This window comes from Erpetoichthys calabaricus, chromosome 1 (assembly GCF_900747795.2).
Source record: "Erpetoichthys calabaricus chromosome 1, fErpCal1.3, whole genome shotgun sequence".
NCBI lineage: Eukaryota > Metazoa > Chordata > Cladistia > Polypteriformes > Polypteridae > Erpetoichthys > Erpetoichthys calabaricus.
In genome coordinates, this window is record NC_041394.2 from 341,040,347 (window position 1) to 341,058,038 (window position 17,692).

Here is a 17,692-nt window from a genome sequence, read left to right on the forward strand (position 1 = left end):
TCTGCGTTAGGCTGGTGCCCTGCCCGGGGTTTTTTGTTCCTGCCTTGCGCCCTGTGTTGGCTGGGATTGGCTCCAGCAGACCCCCGTGACCCTGTAGATTGGATATAGCGGGTTGGATAATGGATGGATGGAAAAATATAAATAAAAAATAAAGCTGGTTCCCCAACGTCATAAAGATGGTTATCTGTATAATCTGTATAATTATAATAATTAGAATATAATTATAATATATATAAATATAATTTTTAATTAGAATTATAATCTGTATATTATCTGTATAATCTGTATAATCTGTATAATCATAAAGATATTTATCTGTCACAAAGCTGAACATAAAGCTGTTATAAACCGTCCTGGTTCCCCAACATCACCTTGACATGTCCCAAGTGACCACCCGCTCCTCCTCATAGTCTGCTATTCGGCCTTCACTGACCTCCTGATACATCTGTGGTGCTATCAAGCAAGTTGTTTTTCCCTCCTTCAGTGGAGTAATCCGGTGACTTGATTGTCTCTCTCTGTATAAACCTCTGCCTCCTATTAATGTCATCCGTGTTGGACTGTAGTTCTGTAGTTTAGTCAGTTTCTTCATACACTCTTAAAAACAAAGGTGCCAGAGTGGTTCTTCAGAGAGATGCCATAGGGGAGCCATCCTGGGTTCCACAAACACCCATCCAGAAGAATCCTTTATTTATTTAAATGAGTAACAGATGTGTAAAATACCAACAGTTTCCTGATTTTAGAAGGACTCTCACTGCATACAATAACACAGCCTATGTTCAGGTTTTCTTAATCTGTTACAGTCCTATAAGTAGCCTAAGATTTCAGATTTCTCCTACATATTAGAAAGTTTTTCAAATCACAAAGACCCAACTTCATATGCAAAGAACCCTTCCCAGAATGAAATGATATTTGGTTAAAAAATGACTCTGTAAGGTGCCACACAACCCAGTAAAGAACTCTAAAGTGCCAATAAAGACCCAGCATTTTTGAGAGGATACTCTGATCTTCCTTTGCTTTGTTATTTCAGAGGTGAGAAGCTCTGCTGCACAGTTCTGATCCGTTATATGCTGTTGGCTTTCTTATTTCAGTTATGACCGTGTTGAACTCTGCTCTACTGCTCCATATGCTGATGTTCTTGGTCGCATCTCTCCTTTATAGATGTGTGTGTGTAAACTCTTATAAATAATGGTTCTTTAATGGCACTTTGCTGGGCTGTGTGGTTCCATCCATCCATCCATCCATTTTCCAACCCGCTGAATCCGAACACAGGGTCACGGGGGTCTGCTGGAGCCAATCCCAGCCAACACAGGGCACAAGGCAGGGAACCAATCCTGGGCAGGGTGCCAACCCACCGCAGGACACACACAAACACACCCACACACCAAGCACACACTAGGGTCAATTTAGAATCACCAATCCACCTAACCTGTGTGGTTCCTTGTTGAGCCATTGCTTGACCAATGACCTCTTCATGCAGAGAAGGGGCCTTTGCTTTTGAAATTGGTTCTTTGGGAATTTGAAAAGTGTCCTAACATGGAGACAAACAGAAAGCTTTAATATCTTGAATAATCTCATAATAAATGTCTTCATTAATCTTCAATGGAGGAACAGGCACTGTGCTTGTCCAGTGCTGACATGAGAAGAACTTTGTTGAATTTAAACACCATGCAAAGACACTGGACCAGAAAACACACATAGCCACTTTCTCAGGGAATGTGCAGATCAGCTGATGGACATCTTTGCAGACATCTTCAACATGTCCCGGAGGCAGGCCATCATCCCCCAGTGCTTCAAAACCACCACCATCACCATCCTCATGCCAAAGAAGTCCTCTGTCTCTTGCCTCATTGATTATCACCCTTTAGCACTCACACATGTCATCATGAAGTGCTTTGAGTCTCGGGCCACTTGAAAGCCTGACCCCACATCACATGACCCTCTCTTGTTTGCTTATCGCCCGAAAAAATTCCACTGAAGATGCAATTGGATGTAATCTTCACCTGGCCCTGTCCTATTTAGACAAAAGAAACTCTTTATTGACTTCAGTTCACCTTTTAACACCATCATCCCTTAGAAGCTCATAGGGAAGTTGGGTCTACTAGGCTACCTTGTTCCCTATGCAGCTGAGTCCTGGACTTCCTGACAAAGACACCCCAGACAGTCCTCATTGGAAACACCATCTCCAGCACCAACATGCTGAGCACTGGAGCCCCCCAGGGCAGTGTACTCAGCCCACTTCTGTTCACTTTGGTGACTCACGACGGTATGGCTGCGTACCGATCTAACACCATCATTAAGACACAACGGTGGTGGGTCTCATAAGCAAGGGAGATGAGTCAGCTTACAGACTGGAGATACGACAATTGGCAGACTGGTGCAAGTGCAACAATCTGTCTCTTAATGTGGACAAAACAAAACAGACAATTGTTGACTTTAGAAAAGCCCATGCTGTCCACACCCTACTCCTTATTGAGAGCTCTGAGGTGGAATTGGGCAAGAGCACTAAATTCCTTGGTGTGCACCTGGCAGCTGACCTTACTTGGTCAATTAATTCATCCATGGCCAGACAAAAGGTTAAAGAAGGTAAGACTACCTGCCCCCTTTCTCACCACATTCCACAGGAACACCATTGAGAACGTTTGACCAGCTGCATCACTCTCTGGTTTGAGAACTGCAGTGTCTCTGACCATCAGGTCCAGCAGTGGATAGTACACACAGCAGAAATGTTCGTTAAGTTATCTTTGTAAAGTGTTCTATCTGCAAAGCTCACAACATTGTGAAGGACCACTCCCAGCCCTCCCATGGTCTCTTTATCTCACTTCAGTCTGGCAGAAGGTGCTGTAGCATCCAAACCAGTTCTGCCAGGCACTACAACAGCTTCTACCCATGGCTATCTGGACTCTGAACTCTGTATGGCCCACCTGTGTTCAGATCTGCACCAAGTAAAAATTTACATGCAGTACATTTGTCATTACTGTGGTTTTATTATTAGCTTTACTTTTATTGATTATTTATTTATTAATATCTATTTCAATTTTTTTATATTTATCTACTTACCTATCATTTATTTTTTCATTATAGTATGGTATAGTTCTTTACCTGTGCTGCACTTGCCCTGTGTTTATGTGCAAATTGCACCACTGTGGTCCTGTTGAATGTTATTTTGTGTCACTGTATGGATGGGATGACAATAAAGTCCCTTGACTTGACTTGACTTGACTCTAGTAGGCTACCTGGCAGGGTCCTAAAAGGCTGAGAACACCTGAACTTAGCTTGTGTCACTGCATATAGCAAGAGGCCTTGGAAAATCAGGAACCCACTGGTATTTTATAAATCTGTTATCTTCTGTTCATGGATATGTACGGACATCCTTATGGATCTAAAGAAATAAATAAAGGATGTGTCTGGAACCTTCTTGGGGATGTTTCTTTTAGGAACTAAAATGGTTCCCAAAGGCATCACTCTAAAGAAGTGCTTTGGCACCTTTTATTTTTAAGACTGGACTTGTCAATGTCAGTGAGGTCCATGAGGCCTTCCTTGATTTCTCTGTCTTCAATTGATGGGATCTTTTCTGTCATTTTTAGGGTATTGTCTTTTTTTTTTGTTGTTGGTGACTTTCTATTAAGTGCTTGTAGATTTTTCTGTTCTTCTTGGTCTTCTGCTTCTTGACCACTTGGAGCCGATTGCTTTTGTGGTCTTTGGATGGTTTATGTTGCACACTGGATTTTGCTGTCACCCTCAGTCTTCCTTCCATTCTTAATTGTTCCAAAACTTCTCTGTATTATTGGCATTCACTTCATTTGAGAATCAAATACTTTTAAAGACATTCCACATTTGTGTAATCATCTTTGGAGTGAGATTGTTCATATTTTATGTTTATTTCTGAACTTGTTTAAACTATGCCTGTTTTCCTCTTTTTTACTTAGTTTGGATGCTGATGCTTTCATGTTAGGATTAAGCCCACAAAGTATGAAGTCTCTCCATTTCTTCTTCCCAATTTTTATTCTCAAGTCATCTGGATTCTATTTTTTCCAGTTCATTTCTTATTTTGTTTTTCATTGAAAATGTTGTAATTTATGGACTAATCTGCTTTCTTTCTTAAATTATCCCAATTAGACATTTGATGTTTGCATTAGGGGGATGCACGGTGGCGCAGTGGGTAGTGCTGCCTTGCAGTTAGGAGACCCGGGTTCGCTTCCCAGGTCCTCCCTGCATGGAGTTTGTATGTTCTCCCTGTGTCCGCGTGGGTTTCCTTCGGGTACTCCAGTTTCCTCCCACAGTGCAAAGACATGCAGGTTAGGTGTGTTGGGAATTCTAAATTGTCCCTAGTGTGTGTGTGTTTGTGTGTGTGAGTGCGCACCCTGCGGTGGGCTGGTGCCCTGCCCAAGGTTTGTTTCCTGCCTTGCACCCTGTGTTGGCTGGGATTGGCTCCAGCAGACCCCCATGACCCTGTAGTTAGGATAGAGCGGGTTGGATAATGGATGGATGGATATTTGATTAGGTATCTGATTTCTTTTGGAAACTGAGATTACTCTGCAGGATTCTTTTTTTTTGTCACAGGCTATTCTGACATATCCTTTATTTAGAAAATCTGGATTTGTTGCATAAAGGTGGCAGAACACAACCCTCTGTTAACCTTCAGCAGAACATTCAACTGTGTCCAGTCCTCTTAACTTCTTGTTCTAGTTGTGTGCTTTTGTGGCCTGACTAGTTCAACTGTGGAGTGACCAGCAACACTATGCATTTAGACTTACATCACAATGGAGGTGTTCTCCTCTTCTTCTAGAGATGTTGCATTATCACTTATGCTAGTGCTGAGACGTGGGGTCAGAACCTTTCCATCCTTGGAGATGTGTGGCCACTATGAATGACTTTTTTTAGGTCCGTTTAACATTATAAAAGTACTTTTTCCTTGATGAGGTGTGAGGTGGATCACATACAATGAAGCCCACCATATGAAGACACTCATCAAGACTTAAGTATTATGAAGAGTTACGTTTCACTTCTTCCTCTGCTCCTTTTATTCTTCACCATCCAGCTTACTCATTCAGGACTTCTTTGGGTTAATTTCTCAGCAATGATTTAGTTTGCTTACTTTCAAGACACGAGTGAACCTTTGTTATTCTCTTAGATGTGGTGACAGGGCTTGGTGTAGGGTGTATATTGTCCCTACTGTCCCTTCCGTTTAGTATGACGTTTTTTGTGCTTTTGATGAGCGCTACTGCTGGTGAATGATTTTCCACATTCAGAACAAACATATGGCTTCTCTCCAGTGTGAAGTCTTTCATGGGAGCGGAGACTGCTCATTCGTGTAAATCGTTTGGCACATTCAGAACAGCAATATGGCTTCTCTCCACTGTGAATCTTTCTGTGATAGTAAATGCTGTTTCTGTGTGTGAACTGCTTGCCACATTCAGAACAGCAATATGGTTTCTCTCCAGTGTGAAGTTTTTTGTGGGAGTAGAGACTGCTCATTCGTGTAAATCGTTTGCCACATTCAGAACAGCAATATGGCTTCTCTCCACTGTGAATCTCTCTGTGATTGTAAATGCTTCTTTTGTGTCTGAACTGCTTGCCACATTCAGAACAGCAATATGGCTTCTCTCCAGTGTGAAGTCTTTTGTGGGAGCGGAGATTGCTCATTTGTGTAAATCGTTTGCCACATTCAGAACAGCAATATGGTTTCTCTCCAGTGTGAAGTTTTTTGTGGGAGTAGAGACTGCTCATTTGTGTAAATCGTTTGCCACATTCAGAACAGCAATATGGCTTCTCTCCACTGTGAATCTTTCTGTGATTGTAAATGCTGTTTTTGTATCTGAACTGCTTGCCACATTCAGAACACTGGTACACCTTCTGCTGTGTTTGACTCTGATTACCATCCCTGGATTGAGAGCTGCTTTTAAACCTTTTTGTCTGCTCATGGTGGACACTGTTTGAGTCTGAATTGAATTGACTGGTGATGGCACTTAGTGTCGTTAGTTTCATTACCAGTCGAGAATCATTGTGCATAGAATCTGATGTCTCATGCTCCGATCCAGATGTAAGTTTCTTTAAATTTTCTTCTTTTGTTGCATGTTGTGATGTGCACTGAAGAGCCGTCTGAGCCAATGAAGATAAGGAGAAGCTGCCATTGTCTTGTGAAGCTGCAGAAATACAAACATGGAAACAAGAGGTGCATTTCTAAGAAAGACAAACACTTAGAGGTGAGATCAACCATCAGTACTTTCACTTTATCGAGGATGGGTTCATTCGGATTGAAATGGAATCCCAAGTGCAAAGAAAAAAATTACCCTTGGAATAAGAGAAGTAAAATGGAGAATGGAAATTGTATTAATTATGAACCAGTCTCCACTCATAAATCTAATTGAAACTTATAACAGATCATTGTGATTTGTCTATGAAAAACACAATCAGGCACACAAACAAGGATTATGTGAAGAGTATTCAGAAATGCATAAACAAAAAGAGATAGAGGTGTGTAAGAGGGGTATGTGGGCCTTGGGGCTGCGTGGACATTTCAGAGAAGGCTTTATCCTTGGTAAGGGGGCTCGGGGCTCATCAGTGAGATAAACCACTGTTATGACTGTTAATCCAAAAATTAGGAATGAATGTTCAAAATAAAAGTGAGTAAATATTTAAAAATACTCAGACATAGATCAATGATTCTGGGTGTAACATCAACATTATTATTACAGTCACGGTGGCAGCACTGGCCTCAGAAATAACAAACCGAAAAAATCTTAGTGTCACTCAAGCAATGATTATTTAAATAGAAGAACCATCTATGGAAAGGAAGGATCTGCAAAGATGGTTTGTCTTCAGTCTGTAACTGATGAATGACTGAGCACTAAACACTTGTTAGGGCAGCGAGCCAAACAATCAGCCACAAGCAGGAGTGGAAATCCTCACAAGCCACATGTGCTGACAGCGCGCTTCACTCCATAATTATGAATATTTTCACTCATTGCATGAAGCGCTTATGACAATGCTGTGTGGGTCCTGCTTGCCACATTCATCTGGCATCCTGCACTACAAATGTGCTAAGTCAGGATCTGCACACTCTGACTACTCTGATCTCCTTCACAGATGCGTCAATATTGTAATAGCGGTGGCCTCAATATTTTTAGTTACACTCCATATTTTTAGGCATTGAGCAATCAGCCACATAAAATGGAGACTAATTGTGGGACACTGTGAGTTAGCTAAGGTAACTAAATATCCATTACTGACACTGAAGAGGCTCTTAAACGTGAGGATTTGAAAATGTTGTATTAAGAAAGGGAATATCAGAAGTACGACAGTTATATTCCCTTTGCATTAATGACAACATTTAAGCATTAAACAGTCAGGGATATCAAATTGTCCCAAACTACATTGTGAAGGGGTGTGCTTGGTAAGTTTTATCAATAAAGAGAACAAAAAACTAACCATTTAAAATTATAAAAACTGATGTGCATAAACAGTAAAAAAGTGTTGCATTGCCTAACGTGTCAGGATTAGCATGATGCCAAAATGAATAAAAACAGCCGCTCTTTAAAAATCAAATGTCTGCTTTTGTCTTCAAATAAGACCTTTTTTTTAAAATACGTTTGAAATATATTTGAATAGTGACATTCGATCTGACAGCCCTAGATGTGAATTAATTGCACCCCATCTAAATAAATAGAGCAGGTGGACACTCCTGCATTGGGATATAACTGCGCTAGAAAAGGTAATTTGTAGCAAAACTCAGCATTTCACTCCTGAAACGGATGGAGTTTCACTAACAGCAAAATGTATTCCTTTGCTGGGCCTAATGCTGCCCAGTGCTGGCCATGTTACTGTTTAAGAGGTGTAAAGATTTGGCACAAACTGAAACAAGCCTGCAGTTCTGAATTCAGTGATAAGAAAAAGCTGTGCATGTCAGGTAAATCCCACCAGCCCAGAGCCTCAGGCTAATTCTTGAATTTCATCACCTACCTTCTCCTGAAGGACTTGAACCCGATGCTTTGGTAGTCTTCTTCATCACAGATTCCAGCTTCACATTTATAGAATGTTGCTGTATGGAGCAGTGTCTACTGGGGGTGAATCCTAATCCAGGAGCCTCTTCATCTCGGTAAAAACCCTGCTGGTCAGATTCATATCTGAGGTCTTCTCCCTTTATGCCATCGACAGTTTTGTTTTTCTGTTCATCGCTGATGTTAGACATTGGCTCAGATTCTACTGTAAAGTCTATACAGGTAGGTCCACTATCACAATCCTCCTTCTCCTCCTCCTTTATGCAAACACTTGCCTGTTCAAGATGTTCAGACCCCCACTTACTGTGCTGTTCATCAACATCAGCACAATTCTTTAACTGGAGACCCCAGTGTTGTGTGTGATTTGTCTCCTCCTTGACATTGCACACTTCTTCTGAGACCCCCTCTTCACATGTATATTTCTGCACATCACTGATGTAAGACATTGGCTCAGAGTCCACTGTAAAGTTTTTAGGTCCACTATCACAATCCTCCTTCTCCGTCTCCTTTATGCAGACACTTTCATTATCAAAATGTTCAGACCCCCATGTACAGTGCTCCTCATCAACATCTGTGCCATTCTTTAACTGGAGACCCCAGTGGCTTGTGGGATTTGTCTCCTCCTTGACATTGCCCACTTCTTCTGAGACCCCCTCTTCACAGGTATATTTCTGCACATCACCGATGTAAAACATTGGCTCAGAGACCACTGTAAAGTTTTTAGGTCCACTATCACAATCCTCCTTCTCCTCCTCCTTTATACAGACACTTTCATGATCAAGATGTTCAGACCCCCTTTTACAGTGCTGCTTATCTACATCTATGCAATTCCTTAAAAGGAAACCTCAGTCTACTGTAAAGTCTATAGGTCCACTTTCACAATTCTCCTCCTCTTTGATGCAGACACTTTCCTCTTCAGGATGATCAGACCCCCATTTACAGTACTCCTCTTCAACTTCTATGCCATTCATTAAGAGGAGCCCCCAGTTCCGTCTGAGATATTTCTCATCCTTGACATTGCACGCTTCTTCTGAGACCCCCTCTTCACATTTGTATTTCCCTTGTTGAGGTCCATGGACAGTTGGGCTCACCTTGTCCATATTGTACAAGTGGAGATAATAATCTCAGTGTTATCTGTAGAAAAAGAAGAGTAGAACTGAGGAGTGCACCAAAAACAAACACACTGGAGTTTATTCATTCAGTTATTCTTTACAGCTCATTACTGTGAGACCCCTCTTAACCAATGGCACTTTTGGAAGGAAAATGTTTAAGGATGGGTCCACATGGACCTGAAAGAGACACTCTGTGAGAAGGGACAGGGCCTGACAGAGAAGGAGAGAAAGAGAGAGTGACGCTGAAAGAAAAGGGTAGGATCTCCAGCGTGGATGAAAGTGAGTGCAGATGGGATTACCTCTGACCCCAAGTGAGCAGTGAGAGGTGGAGTTGGCAAAGTGAATATACAAACAGCAGACACGGCAAAGAAAAGATCATTGGTGCTGCATGGAGGGTAGTGATGAAAGACCAGAATGGCAGGCGAGGAAGGAGACAACCTTCAGTAAAGCTTATGTGAAGGAGTAATGGAGAGACACTGTATTTGAGAATGTGTTAGACTACCAGCACCAGTAATGATGAAATATCAGCGAATAATATCATAAAAAAATCAAATTGCAAAAACTTAAGATCAAGCAAAAAAGAAATCTTTCACATTGTACATCCATCAAAAGACAACATTAACAGATAAAGGTATCTCATCTACAATATATATACAGTATATGATATATAAATTAGGGTTTTTAACAAAGCAGAGACCCTAATGATATTCATAGCAGATATCTTCAGCCTTTTTCAGTTTTGGTCATAAGGGAGTTTGTATTTGTTATAATATACTGCTCAAAAAAATTAAAGGAACACTTTTTACTGAGAGTATATCATCAAGTCAATGAAACTTCTGGGCTATTGATCTGGTCTGTTAAGTAGCAGAGGGGCTTGTTAATCAGTTTCAGCTGCTTTGGTGGTAAAGAGGAGCACTAGTGGGGCAACAATGAGATGACCCCCAAAACAGGAATGGTTTAACAGGTGGAGGCCACTGACATTTTTCCCCCTTCACCTGTTTTTTCACTCGTTTTCCTTTTGGCTATGGTCAGTGTCACTACTGGCAATACCCGGACCCTACAGAGTTTGGTGTAACAGGTTGTCCAACTTCTCCAGGATGGCACATCAATACATACCATTGCCAGAAGGTTTGCTGTGTCTCCCAGCACAGTCTCAAGGGCATGGAGGAGATTCCAGGAGACAGGCAGTTACTCTAGGAGAGCTGGACAGGGCCCCTCGTAGAAGGTCCTTAACCCATCAGCAGGACCAGAATCTGCTTTTTTGGGCAAGGAGGAACAGGGTGAGCACTGACAGAGCCTACAAAATGACCTCCAGCAGGCCAATGGTGTGAATGTCTCTGACCAAACAATCAGAAACAGACTTCATGAGGGTGGCCAGAGGGCCCAATGTCCTCTAGTGGGCTCTGTGCTCACTGCCCACCTGGCACTGTGGAGCTCGATTGGCATTTGCCATAGAATACCAGAATTGGCAGGTCCACCAATGGTGCCCTGTGCTTTTCACAGATGAGAGCAGGTTCACCTTGAGCACATGTGACAGACGTGAAAGGGTCTGGAGAAGCCGTGGAGAACGTTATGCTGCCTGTAACATTGTTCAGCATAACCGGTTTGGTGGTGGGTCAGTGATGGTATATCCATGGAGGATGCACAGACCTCTACAGGCTAGACAATGGCACCTTGACTGCCATTAGGTATCGGGATGAAACCCTTGGACCCATTGTCAGACCCTATGCTGGTTCCTCCTGGTACACAACAATGCCCAGCCTCATGTGGCGAGAGTATGCAGGCAGTACCTGGAGGATGAAGGAATTGATACCATTGACTGGTTCCCACGCTCACTCACCTGACCTCAATCCAATAGAACACCTCTGGGTGGGACATTATGTTTCAGTCCATCTGACGCCTCAGACTGTCCAGGAGTTAAGTTATGCACTCAAAAAAATCAACTAGGGCATGTGTTTGATTAGCAAAGTAGTAATATGTTTACATTACATGAATAAATCATTTTTATGTTCATTAAATGCTTCATTCTTTTTTGTTGAACATGACTCAAAGAAAAATCTGATGACTTAAATTCATTCATGGCAATCCTATGAGAATGAGGTCCATCAAACCAATGACTCTGATATCGTCAGCTATTGCGCATGCTCCACGCTCACCGGATGCGGAAAAGTTCATTGAGACGTTAACGAGCGCGCGTGGAGTGAATCCTTTGGCATACTTGACAGTGAAGTAAGTAATTCACATATCTCTTTTAGGTTAGTAGTGTGAGAGATAAATAGTAGTTTTTAGAAATATCTGAGTTATTTTAGTAAGTTTTATTTTGTTGCTGTCGACTTTGAATGAGGTGTGTTTCTTCGTTATCTGCATGGTTTGATAAAATGATTTACCAGTGGAGTTTGGTGACTTTGAGGAGCACGATATAGCGGAGAGTGAGCCAGAATGTTTTCACATGTAATTCGGTGAATTAGAATTTCGCAAATTGTTGGAACAGTGCAAAGACAAACGAGGAGACTTTGGTAAGTTTTGTTTTTCGTTTCTGTGGACTTTGAATGAGATGTGTTTCATGGTTATCTGCGTGGTTAGGTCTGTTTTATCTCTGGGGTTTACTTATGGCGTGTGCTGACTTTGAGGAGCGCGAAGTCGGTGGGAACGCCGTGTAGCGCCGTAATTTCTTCTAAACGATTTTGGTGATTTTGAAGAGTTTTATGATGGTCTACCTGAAATTGCTGTTTTTGTCAGTGGAGTTTGGTGCCTTTGAGGAGTGCACTATAGTGGGGGACAACAGCATTAATTTCATGTGCATTTTCTTTTTCTATAATATCCGCACTTAGTTTTTGAATTCAGAATTATTTAAGTGGAATATTGTTTGGGTCATTGTTTCTGTGCTCTCTGGTGCTCTGCATTAAGGCTAACAGTCTTCACATTTCAGTGTATGTAGATATTAACACACATTCATCAGAGTAACTACTTTAATCTCTCTATATTTTTTTCCCACCAGAAATACATCACAAAATAAAGCCACATCCCCATGCTCTGAGATTCTTTTGCACCAGATAAGTTCATATGTTTGTCCTATTATTTTGTATCTGTTATTTAGTTGGCATTATGCAGAAGTTTAATCCCCCTGACCCAAACCCGGCCTTTGTTTGTTATATTATCGTTTGCTAATGCATATTTCTTTTTCTATCAGTGACGTGTATGTGGCAGTGCAAACATTGTGTCACCAGAGAGAGAAGTAGGTACAAATTACTAAAGCATTATAAACTACATCATCATTATGGAATAGGCCAACATTATCTGTGCATATATGTAAATTGTCCATGCACATTCAAGACGTGGAGTGGACTGAACACTCATGTCTATAAAGCTCATTCATCTCAGTTTATGCAGACAGCTTCCAGTTCAGTAACTTTTAAATGTGAGTTATGTGAATGCAGTGACGTCTTCTCGGAGAAAGATTTTTTTGTCCACATTGGAACACATCTGCGAAGTAACGAGACAGTTAGTTGTGTGTTTCTTGGTTGCCCTTTCAAGACAAATATTTACAATACATTTTATACACACAAAAAGAGGAAACATCATCCACACACACTTAAAGATTTTAAAGCCAGTGTAGTTACACTTGTGGACCCGGTTCAAGTGTCAGAGTCCTCTGATAACGTAAGGGCTAGCTGTTCTGCAGATGTATCCTATGGTGAATTTGAAAGTGAGTCAGTGACAGAAAGTGATTATAGTGCTGTTGAAAATCAGCCAGAACTAATTGAACGGAAAGTAGCAGTAATATTGTTGAAATTAGAACATATATTTCATGTTCCAGCAAAAGGAGTAGATGAGTTATTAGAGGAGTTACATTTTCTGTTAAGTTCAGCTAGTGCGCTTCTCACAAAGCATACAATTACAGAAATTTTCAAAAGCCATAACCTCCATATTGGTCAGGCTGTTATTGAAGAACTTGCCGATTCTGTGTGTGTTTCTAACCCTGTGGCTAAAATTTTGGGAAAGTGTGGTCCTCTTGCCAGTTCTTATAAAAGAAAACTATACTACACACTAAATTTTAGGGTTGTAGAGCCTGTTGAGTATTTTTTATCTAAAGACCAAAGGAAGTCATTTCAGTACATCCCTTTATTACAGTTATTGCAGGTAATACTGAGTCACAATAAATTATTGGATAGAGTGATTGAAGAACAAATAGCTCAAGAAAACAGAGAGAATCTGAATCAGCGGGTTTACAGATCTTTTCGAGATGGTGAGCATTATAAAAGAAATGGCTTTCTAGCTGTTGAGAAGTTGAGAATTTCCATAAACCTTTATATTGACGATTTTGAGGTTTGTAACCCTCTTGGGACCTCACGCAAAAAGCATAAGCTTTGTGGTGTATATTGGGTCTTGGGCAATTTACCTCCTGGCTCTCATTCAGCCCTCTCATCCATTTATCTGGCAGTCCTTTGTAAAAGTGAAGATTTGAGGACATTTGGGTTTGAAAAAGTCTTGGATCCACTTTTGAAAGATCTGGTGATTTTGGAGCAACATGGTGTGTTCATCAGTCAGTTGAACGAGTGTATTAAAGGAACTGTGAGTTGCGTCATAGCTGACAACCTAGGAGCCCATGGGCTGGGAGGTTTTGTGGAAAATTTTTCTGCTGAATACATCTGCAGATTCTGTACAGCTAAAAAATCTGAAATAAAGTCAGTGACTGCTGGTGTTTTTGAGCGTAGAACACTGGAACTTCATGAAGCCCATTTGAAGCGTGCACTAGAAACAGCAAGTGCGTGTTGTGGAGTTAAACGGGATTGTATTTTGAGTAAGAATCTGAGCCATTTTCATGTCACTGCAGGCTACCCTCCAGATGTAGCACATGATCTGTTAGAGGGCATAATACCCGTGGAGCTTGCTCATTGTTTTTCTCTTTTAATCTCTAATAAGTATTTAACCTTAGAAAAACTTAACAACTTGATCCAAAATTTTGAGTACAAATGGGCAGATAAAACCAATCGGCCTCACGCAATACCACAGGCTTTCTCAGTAAAAAAAAAACATTGGTGGAAATGCACATGAAAATTGGTCTCTACTTCGATTGTTGCCTCTAATTATTGGTCCACTTGTTCCAGAGGATGAACCTGCATGGCATATTGTTTTGGATCTGAAAGACATTGTGGAGCTTGTTGTAGCCCCTGTCCAGTCTGATGAGACGATTTCATACCTTGAGTGTAAAATCAGTGAACATCGCCAGAAATACCAAGAACTTTTTCCAAACAACAGTCTTCTCCCTAAACATCATTATTTGGAGCACTACCCTGCTCTGATTCGGCTCTTTGGGCCTCTTGTCCACAAATGGACAATGAGATTTGAGGCGAAACATAGTTTTTTTAAACAGATTGCTCGCCATACCAACTGTTTTAAAAACATACCCCTCACACTTGCCAGAAAACATCAGCTCATGATTGCCTCTGACTTGCACTCTTCTGACCATAGGACACCTTTAATGGTAACTGCTGTCTCATCAGTACCAATTGATATTCTGCAAAGCGACATTGCAATAGCTATTAAGCAAAGATTACCAGATGAAACTGATGTCCATATTACAAAAAGTGTGTCATACAATGGCATGAACTACAACAAAGGAATGATAGTTGTCCATGGGCAATTATTTGGTCTGCCAGAGTTTGAAGAAATTCTGCAGATTTTTATTTTGACTGGTAGGATATACTTTTTTGTGAAAAAGTTCTCTGCTTGGTATCGAGAGCACTTCAGAGCTTTTGAACTTGACATGTCACATGTGACAGAGGTGTCTCTGATTGAGCATAGGGAACTACTCGATGACTACCCGTTAGCTGCCTATTCAGTGGGAGGCCTGCGTCTGGTTACTCTGAAGAGACACACTAACTTGCAGGGTAAACAGGAGTAATGTTTGTAAGTATTTTCCTACTGTATCACCTGGTACTGTAAATAATAAATCATGCTTTGCAGACCAGCTGCTACTTAATTTTTTGAGAATTGACTGTTGATTTTTTTAAACTAATGTCATTAACTAAAAGAATCCAAGACAAATCTGGAAAATGCACTATTCACCTGTCCTTTTCCAGTTACAATGTCCTAGGTGACATCATCAAATTATTGTTGATTGCCTTAATTGTTGACAAATTTGACCCATATATACACACACTCACACAATATTCAATGAGTGCATCTTTATTTATTTTTTAAATAATTTTCCAGGTCAACATGATGGCCCAGCCCATAAGACTGAGGATCATACTTGGAGAAGATGATGCCAGGAAACTAATTTTACCAGCGGGGATATCAGACTCCATTGAGGAATTGTGCCAGGATATAAAGACTAATTTTGGAGTGGAACAGGATTTTCGCCTTCAATATCAAGATCCTGATTTCGGAAATGAGTTCATAAACCTGACTTCGATCTCTGAAATCAATGATAAAGCAACTTTAAAGGTTGTATACTTATATACTCTACAGTTACAAAGGTTTACAGAAGATGAAGCAGTGACAGGTCAACCTGTTGCAGTCCAGAGTCCAACACATTCCTTTTCAAGCTCTTCAGCAGATACGGATAATACAAAGCCTGCTTCATCATCAGGTTCATCGCCATCTACAAGACTGTCAGTGTGGCCAAGTGTCTTCACAGTCCCTCGTTTTAGCTATGAGGCCGAACTGCAACTTGAAAAGGCCAACGCTGAGTTCAGTGCTGGTGGAACTCATTTGACCCCCTCACCAAAACTGAAATCCCACCTTTTAGAAAGACTGGCTGAAGAAATAATTAAATTTAAAGTCTATCCAACTGACAATGACCTGAATGAAGTTGCAGAAGCCTTTGTGAAAAAGCATCCTTGTCTGAGGGAGCAGGGATCCTTCAATGGCTGTTATGGTTGGAAGATTAGCCTCAAGTATAAAATGGCCAATCTCTGGACCAAACTCAGAGGCCTGGGCTGTGCTGAGGTGATGGTAAATTCACTAAAGAACAAGGCCCAAGACAAAAGTCAGGCAGCGTTGAATGTGAAAAAGCCTAGAAGGGCAGAAGCCAATTATTGTCCGCAGTATCCAAAAGGAGAAACCACTGACAGTCTGGAAAAGGAGAGAATTGCACTGCTTTCAGAGATTCAGAAGAGAAATAATGACCATATAGTGACAATGAAAATGGAGAAGACTTTCTCATACAGAAGGCAAGAAGTTATTCAAGGACAGCCCTTGATTGCAGACTTCAAAAGCAGATGGCCATCTCTGTTCACTCAGAAAGAGGTGCATGTCCTATATGTAAGGCTTTATGCCCCAAGAATGTGTTATATAGTGATGACCAGTTGTTTGTTTCTTCACTAATAGTGATATAATATTGTGATCAAACAGCTAATAATTCCTGGTATGTCCTTTCTCTGTTGCATGTTGTGTTCTAACAGTGCAAGTCATAAGTGCATTGTTCATGTTTTTCAGATCGACAAGGAATTCCTGCACATATCGACTGTACCACTGCTATCTACATTCTTTTCTGAGATAGACAGGTACACTCCACGCATGATGGAGATCTTTCGATGCAAAGGTGGGGTGGCTGGAAGAAAACTGAGACACATCATGATGGCCGTCTCCAAGGTTTGTGCTAAAATGGTTAGACCTGTGCTTATGAAGTTCTTTTTAGGCCCATATCACGAAACTTTCATGAGCAAAAATATCTATACATATGGTAGGCAAAAGTCCTAAGATGTTTTTACCTAATCAGACACTTAATCATATTGTTATACCAATTGCATAAGCGTCAGTCTGAGATTAATAAGGAATTGATAAAATCATATGGTTAATTTTAAAACAGTAGTGTGTGTGGTTGCCTTATTTTGTGTCTGATGTGGTTGAGATAGATGAGTACTTGCCTTTTGGTCTCCTCCGACCTAAGTATTGTCTACCATAGTTCTTTTTTCAAACTGCTGCCTAAAAGCTAAATATTCTCATAATGGATTCCCTTTTTACCCCAGGATGACACAATACATTCAAGACGAGCATGCATCCTCAAGTCCTTGTGCGTCTACCTGAACGAAGACCACGAGAAACTTGTGAAGGAATACACAGTGAGTTACATTCACAACGTGTGACAAAGATGTAGACTTACAGCACATTTCATTCACACATTTACTTGTGTGTTATGTAATTAACTGCAGGAGTTATGGGTAATAAATTTGAAACAGCAAAATGTGACACCCTGTACGACTAAAACATAATGTAATTTGTCCTTGTTTTTGTTTCATGTCAAATTTCTGAGGTTTGAAATTAGAGACATAGAATTTAGAATTTGGTAAACATATCAGTTTCTAAAACAATATTATTTTAATATATTTTGTACAGAGCTGGGTAAGTGTTGTAAATAATTCATGCATATGGATAAAATGCCCCACCTAGTTCCTCTAGGAAATTGCAGATGGGCTTTGAATGTTGTGTAGGCAATGGTAGGCTACTTGTATGCAATTGTCTTGATGTGGTTGACTGAGCTCTTTTATAGCGATCATTGGTCTCTGTTACTTCCTTCTTTGTTTCTACAGTTAATTCTCTCATTGCACACTGGGATGTCCAAGCTTAGATTTCACT

At 40.8% G+C, this 17,692-nt stretch overlaps 2 protein-coding genes across 2 annotated transcripts in view; one reads left to right on the plus strand and one right to left on the minus strand.

Moving 5' to 3' along the window:
* The window catches only part of LOC114668398 (zinc finger protein 569-like), a 31,196-nt gene extending 24,917 nt beyond the window's left edge, over positions 1–6,279 (minus strand). The window contains exon 1 of the mRNA XM_051934071.1: positions 5,196–6,279. Within this exon, the coding sequence (XP_051790031.1) occupies positions 5,196–6,009 (814 nt within the window). The 5' untranslated portion in view covers positions 6,010–6,279. The remainder of the gene's footprint in view (positions 1–5,195) is intronic.
* A 9,052-nt stretch (positions 6,280–15,331) lies between these two features.
* LOC127529671 (uncharacterized) lies at positions 15,332–16,778 on the plus strand. The gene is made up of 3 exons (XM_051934141.1): positions 15,332–16,363; positions 16,553–16,708; positions 16,755–16,778. The coding sequence occupies exons 1-3, from the start codon at positions 15,332–15,334 to the stop codon at positions 16,776–16,778; spliced, it is 1,212 nt and encodes a 403-aa protein (XP_051790101.1).
* The last annotated feature ends 914 nt before the right edge of the window (positions 16,779–17,692 follow it).